At 46.1% G+C, this 6636-nt stretch overlaps 1 protein-coding gene across 1 annotated transcript; it reads left to right on the top strand.

Moving 5' to 3' along the window:
• Positions 1-556: 556 nt before the first annotated feature.
• Positions 557-6064, top strand: CCDC51 (coiled-coil domain containing 51). Its single transcript, XM_061357169.1, has 5 exons — positions 557-657; positions 2318-2578; positions 2712-3058; positions 3363-3527; positions 4944-6064. The coding sequence occupies exons 3-5, from the start codon at positions 2741-2743 to the stop codon at positions 5718-5720; spliced, it is 1260 nt and encodes a 419-aa protein (XP_061213153.1). The 5' UTR covers positions 557-657; positions 2318-2578; positions 2712-2740; the 3' UTR covers positions 5721-6064.
• Positions 6065-6636: the final 572 nt, after the last annotated feature.

A 6636-nucleotide genomic window follows, 5' to 3' on the forward strand; every position in this document is an offset into this window, starting at 1 on the left:
GGTTTTCTATGCTCGCTCAGGCTCTTGTGATCACCCCAAGCTGTGAGACCCCAGACCGTAGCCCAGGGACACTCCAGCCTTCACCCTGGCACCGGGCTCCTCCGTTAGCCAACACTGCTGCGTCCACCGTGAACACAGACAGGGTATCAGCAGGAAACAACGGAACCCGGCGGCCGCGGAAGGCAGCACATCACTCCCCGGTCTCCTTGCGTGAGTTTTACCGTCAGAAGGACGCTTCATAGGATGTGTATTGCCACGGAAGGCTGAGCCGAGAGGCAACGTGAAAGTCTAAACAGCCTCAACACACGCGGGAGTCCGGCCGGTGCCACAGGCCCGGTACCGCGGCCACCCCCCGGGGCTCACCCACCGCCTTACCTCATCTAAGTCCTTCGACTGCTTCTTCGGCTGCTTCAGCGGCTTCTTCTTGCCGCCTGCACAGAGAGATCAGACAGTGAGGAAAGAGGAGGGAGTGAAGGGCAGGCGGTGCCGGGAGCCCCGGGCCCAGCCTTACCTTCTCGGCCCGACATGGTGCCCGCTCCGCTCCGCTCCGCCGCACCGCCCCCTGCCCGAGCGCTTCCGCCTGGCCCCGCGCGGCCACCGTAGCGCTTCCGCTGCCGCTTCCGCCTCAGCCGCCGGGACGGGCCGGGCCCCGGGCAGGTAGGAGGTGCTGCCGGGGCTGGGGAGTGCGGCGGGGCTGGCAGCGCTTCGGACTCTTCGGGGGCGGCTGCCCGGGGGCCAGGCCCGGCCCAGCCCGGCCGCCGCTGCTCACTGAGCTCCGGGTCGCCTCTAGCGCTGGAGGGTGCGGCCTAGGCGGGGGCAGGCGCTGGAGGCCCCCGCGGCGGAGGGGGGACTGGTGTCGCTGCCGGGGCCTGTGCGTGGAGATGAGAGGCGGTGAAGCTTTCCCCGTGCTGCCTATGGGGTGCCGAGGTCGCTCTGTTGTGAGATGGAAGGGTCCCTCCGGCAGGGAAACGGGTTGGTCATGTGGAAAACCCAAGCTTTTCACCCCTCCGGAGCATGAGGAGTGGTTGTGAGTGTGCGCATCGGAAATTCTGGCTCTGTGTTTTGCTGTGCCAAAAGAGATTGCTGCAAAGTAAGGCAGGATCAACTAGTCTTACTCGCCAGCGGTGTGTAGTAACTGGGGTGTAAGCCTTTAGAAAGGCTATTCGTCAATAATAGGCAGAAGAAACTGACTTCCTTACAAGGGAAGCAAGCGAGGGACAAGGGATGTTGTGTCTGAGCATTCATGGCTCTTAGGTCCTTATTAGCTCAGGTTGAGACTGCTTCTTTCAGTCTGTTAGAAACTGGCTACATAACCATTCTTCTAAACCTCTCGGCTTTCTTTTTGCTCTACTGGCTTTAAGAATCTGAATATTTGGTAAAACATCTCGTGTAGTAGTACAGTTAAAAGAGGGAAGTCTTCAGTCTAGAAAGGGCAAAGCTGAGTTGGGGCTTTAGGACGTGGCCTGCAACGTAAAGTAAGTTATAAGGGTAAGTTGCATGAGTGATGCTGGAGGAGAGAGAAATTAATTCATTTCCATGTTCTTGTGGTTTTGAGCTGCCATATTATTATGTATATAAAACAACTGGGAAGATTTTCATAATGCTACTTGGTGATATTATTATCTGTTACAAACACTGAAAAGGAATGAAGCGGTGGTGTTCAGAATCAGTAGCCAGCTAACAGCTGATTAAAACTGTTCTCCAGTAGGAAGAATCCTTTCCTATGGAGGTGCTTGTATTGGCACATATATCATGTCATTAGCCACCTAAAATTAACATGGAAAACTGTTTAAAATAACGAAAATGCCTCTGCAGCAGCTGTCAAGCTTTCTCAATAACTCATGGTTTTCTATGATGTTAGTCAAAACCTAATATAATCATGAAGTTTATACACAGGCTTCATATAAAACCTGCTTTGAAAGCTTTTCTGTTTCTAGTTCTTAGAGGAGTGCACTCAGTAGAAAGTCAGTATCTTATTTACAAGCTGATAGGGAATAAACCATAACTGGCAGTCTGGTTTTGCAGTGTAAGCACAAATTTGTGTAAGCTCATTTTAAAATGCAGCCCCAGCTGTGTGCTGTTTGCCTGATCTGTGGCTCTTCCTTCTGTTTTGTAGGCTGTCTCATGAGAACACTCACTGTGTTTAGTTCAGCACTTCCCTGTTTCTCTCTGTCCTCGATGTTCTTGTCTTTGCATTCCTCAGCACCTTGTGTATCTATGGGATATAAGATAAAGAAAATGGTCAAGCCCCACTTGTTTTCTTATGAAGATTTTTTTTCCCCTTCTCTGCCTTTTTTCCTCTTCTGTTCTTTTGCAGGATTGTCAGTACCTGTGACAGGACACACCGAACTCAGGTGTGAAAGCACAAGGCAGGATTTCATACAGCAAATGCTTCTGTGCTGAAGCATTAAATTACTCTGAAGCTCTTCCAGCTGGTACTGGATCTGTACACAATCACTGTTCACTCAGTGAGTGAATTAGTAATGAAGAAGCATGGTGGGAGTACTTTACTAACAGCAGAAAAGCAGGAAACTGTGGCAGAACTGCCCTTTGTTGAAAACTGTGAAGAGTTCTCTAGGTAAGTAAAGGTGTAAAGCTAGGACTGGTTTGGCCATTCTTGGATTATAGTGGGTTTGGTGCATGTGTAGTTTGAAGAGGCATGAACCAGCCATACTTCAATAGCCATTCTTTTTTCTTCTTCATCCTTGTAGCACTTTTACTCCATGATTCAATTCAAGACATGGGGCCAATGAAATATAAGTCCGGGGTGTCCTCAGTGTCCTGTGGTCTGCAGTACCACCACTCGTTGATAAAGTGGAGTCCAAAAATGAATGTCCACATAGTGCGGACTTACTGCTCATCAGCACCCAAGAGGCCTGAGGCCAAGTCTGCACTAGAAGTGGCCTCAGCTCTTCTGAATCGACTGACAGAGGCTGGGGCTGTGATGGGAAAAAGCTCCCTTCAGAAGATGTCTGCAACCTGCAAGAGCTGGTGGGACAGATACGAAGAGTTTGTTGGAATCAATGAGGTTCGAGAGGCTCAGGGAAAAGTGACAGAGGTAAATGTGGAGACAATGTGGACACTTGCAACTGATGTGTAAGCAATATGAAGTATAAACACTGGCTGTGAGGCAAAAAGGATCCTCCAAGGAGAATCATGTCTATTTTTTGTTCTGACTGTATGCATATACTAAGAATGTGTTCTCCTCTGTGCATGTTTGTAAATGCAGTTTATGCCTTAGGTTGAAATAGAGCATGGTTTGTTTTGTTGGGGGTTGGTTTTTTAGTCCCCCCCCGAACTGATATGTTGATTTAGATGTGTCTGGTAATAAGTCTCTAAAAGAAATACTCTTTTCTTCTCAGGCTGAAAATGTGTTTATGATAGCTCGAGGGATAGTACGAGAGGCCCGTGAAAATGTAGAAGCCCAACAGATTAAACTGAAGGAAATTCGGGACCGCTTAGACAGGGTCTCACGGGATGACACCCAGTACTTAGAACTGGCCACTCTGGAACACAGGTTGCTGCAGGTAACTTGCAATTTGTTGGTACTTTAGCACTGGCAAATATGATGAAAATCTGTGCTTTGTTTCCATCACTAGTGGTTGTTTTTGTAGATGCAGTTCAGTTCTCAGTGATCTCAGTTAATTATGCTACTAGTTTTAAATTGATGGTTTGGTCTGTGCTAATTGTATATATTAATGCGAAAACGGTATAGCAAATTTGGAGTAGAAAGGTGAAGATAGTGAGCCTAGAAAATGAATTGTGGTGACCTGTATGTGAGTAGTGAACAAAAAGCTGGGATTCAATTAATTAACCGTCCATGTGATGAGAGAAGCTCCTTTCCTGTGGTTAATCCATGAAGACTCTCAGCTGCTTTCTGTGTGGCTGTGACACCCAGGCAATTCAGGAAAGCTTTTGTCAGAGAGCAGCAAGAACAAGGCTGCTCTGTGAGAGGGGGCAAGCAGGAAGATGGAGGTGGGAGCAGCTGAGATGCAGCTGTAGGGCAGTCCTACAGCAGCACCTCAGCTGATGAGCCAAGCAGAGCTGGTGAAAGGAACATGTTTGTTAACAGTCCGTCAATCAGAGCTAAAGACAAGGTGGCAGTAAAGTCAATCTAGGAAATCCAGATGAATCCACAGGAGCAGCAGGGAAGAGGCTGGAAGCAGGTACACCTATAACAAAGCTCAGGCAAGGTGTGGGTACCAATGTCTGACCTCAAACTGAGCTCCTGGATAGTGGGTAGAACACCAGGAAGGAACTAGGGAGCTATAGTTGTCTAAATAAGGGATCAGGTCTGTGCAGGTGAGATAAAGAAGACTGGATGTATGACTGAAGAAGGGTAGAACTCAAGTCACTGCTGTCCATAAGGTGGTCTTGTGAAAGAAATGCACATTTGGAAAAACAATAATTCTGGGAGATGCAGGGAGAAGGGGAAGACATTTGTCTGCAAACAGGGTAAGAAAGACAGTGGGGAGGAATAAGAAGCATGTATGTTGATGAGATGAACCTACCTGTAACATCCTTCCCAGTGCTGCTTTCAACTCCCATTTAAGGGATTTAGAACTGAGAGGGAGAAGTGTGGTAAAGGAAGTGTTTGGAGAAGCAAGCAGAGCTGGAAGAGTGTATGTGGGGAGAGAAAGCTCTTGCTCCCTTGTACCTCTTTTCTGTCATTAGCATGTGGCAGATTCTTGTGTTGTGTATCTTCTGCTGACCTTTCCCATTTCTCAGTTTTGACTTAAAATGAGGTCTTGTTGACTTAAGTAGGATTAATTAAAAAAATCCCACATTAAAAGGGAAATTCCTGAAACAGAACTAATGGATGTTCACAATTTCCATTCCTTTATCTGTGCTGGAGCTTTGGGTTTGGTTGTGGAGGTGTTTTTAGTGTAGATTTGATAGCTTCATATTATACCTTCTCCTTCAGATCACTGTATTTCTTGCAGGAAGAGAAGAGGTACCGAGCTGCATATTTAAATGCAGAAGAATCCGAGAGAGAAAAATTCTCACTCTTCTCTGCAGCTGTAAGAGAAAGCCACGAGAAAGAGCGAACAAGAGCTGAAAAAACCAAGAACTGGTCTATTATTGGTTCTGTACTGGGAGCCATTATAGGTGTTCTTGGTTCCACCTATGTTAATCGAGTGAGGCTGCAAGAATTGAAAGTCTTGGTGCTTGAAGCACAGAAGGGCCCAGTGAATTTGCAAGAAGCCATTAGAGAACAGGCCTCCAGCCACAGCTTACAGCAGAAGGATCTCAGCGATGTCATAGCAGACCTGAAAAGTGTGCTGCAAACAAGGACCTCACAGGAAATGAAAGAAGGTGCTTTGTTAACTAGACAAGACAAAGGAGACTCTATAAATATAGATGCTCTTTTAATTCCTTTAAACAAACAGCTCAACTACACTAAGCAAGTCAGTTCATGTCTAGGGAGTTTAGAACAGCAGTTTCGTAGTCTGCAGGAAAGTGTGGCACAAATGATGTCTGAGCTGCAGAGTGTTAAACTTGCTGTTCATGCTAGAACAACGGAAAGAGCCATGCCAAGGTCTTCAGCAGAAGGTAAGGGCCAGGTTTCTGCTGCAAGAGATGTGATTTTAGAGCTGTGTGATACCGAGCGGAGACTGGAAGCGCAGATCAAGAGGAATTCTATTTACAGCACTGCACTGACATGTGCTGTGTTTGCTATTACCCTGCCAGTCCTCTACATTATACTCAAGGGGAACTGATCTCTAATTTATTTCATTAATAAAAGTAAACCTGCACTCTTAAGTACTCCGAGTACAAGGCCAAATAAAGTGTTAGCATTTCTCGTTACGCTTTCTCCGGTGTATCTGGAAAACTTGTCAAGACTTAGTGCAGCCCCCACTGCAGGGTCCATGTTAACAGCCCTTGTCGTGCGTTGTGGGTTTTAACTGCAAACAAGGGAAATACCACAATTTCATCTGCTGATTTCATTCACTGCTTTGCTCTCTCACTTTCTATTCTGGTATATCATGACCAGTCAGTGGCTTTCAGTCTGGAGCTGTATTTGTGATGTTTTGCTCAAATGATTCTTTTAATCAGTCATTGATATGAGTGCTTCCTGTGTAATGCTTTCTGATTTTGCTTCTGATTTGCTGAGTTTTGCAGTTTGTCCACACACAAACCATTAGGAGTCATTTTAACAAATGGGTAGAAATATTGGCCTTGTTTCTTTTGCATATAATAAGGTCTAGATAGAATGCAGTGACAATGTGACAAACAGTAGGGGCTATGGAAATGAGGAGGATTAGTTTTATCATGATACAATGTGGTTCTACGGCCAGGTGATGCATTTAAAATACACTTCAGTTACATGTAGTAACATTTTCCGTGGAGGGGTTATCATGAAATACCCAAAAGCATTTCTGGAGCTTCAGCTACTTGTTGCTGCTAGAACTGGCTTGCAGGCAGGGAAAGAAAAAGGGGTCAGGTACAAGGATGTATTAAGTAGGATGATGTTAATTCTGCCAGTGCAAGCCAATTATCCTTTCTCTACAGACTCCTTAACCCATCATTCCCCAGGTATTTTCTGGGTTTAGTAATCATCTATGGCGCAATCACTTTCTTATCCCTAAAAGTATCTTAATGGAATTTTCTCTGGTATTTAGTCTTTCAGTTTTG

The sequence above is a fragment of the Neopsephotus bourkii genome, unplaced genomic scaffold (genome assembly GCF_033783945.1).
Source record: "Neopsephotus bourkii isolate Nb327-2 ecotype Australia unplaced genomic scaffold, CSIRO-AGI_Nbou_v1 NB_887, whole genome shotgun sequence".
NCBI lineage: Eukaryota > Metazoa > Chordata > Aves > Psittaciformes > Psittacidae > Neopsephotus > Neopsephotus bourkii.

Coding starts and splice junctions, on each gene's coding strand:
- CCDC51 (XM_061357169.1), top strand. CDS start 2,741: ATGGGGCCAATGAAATATAAGTCCGGGGTGTCCTCAGTGTCCTGTGGT. Junction 3,059..3,362: donor CTCAGGGAAAAGTGACAGAG/GTAAATGTGGAG, acceptor TTTTCTTCTCAG/GCTGAAAATGTGTTTATGAT. Junction 3,528..4,943: donor TGGAACACAGGTTGCTGCAG/GTAACTTGCAAT, acceptor TATTTCTTGCAG/GAAGAGAAGAGGTACCGAGC.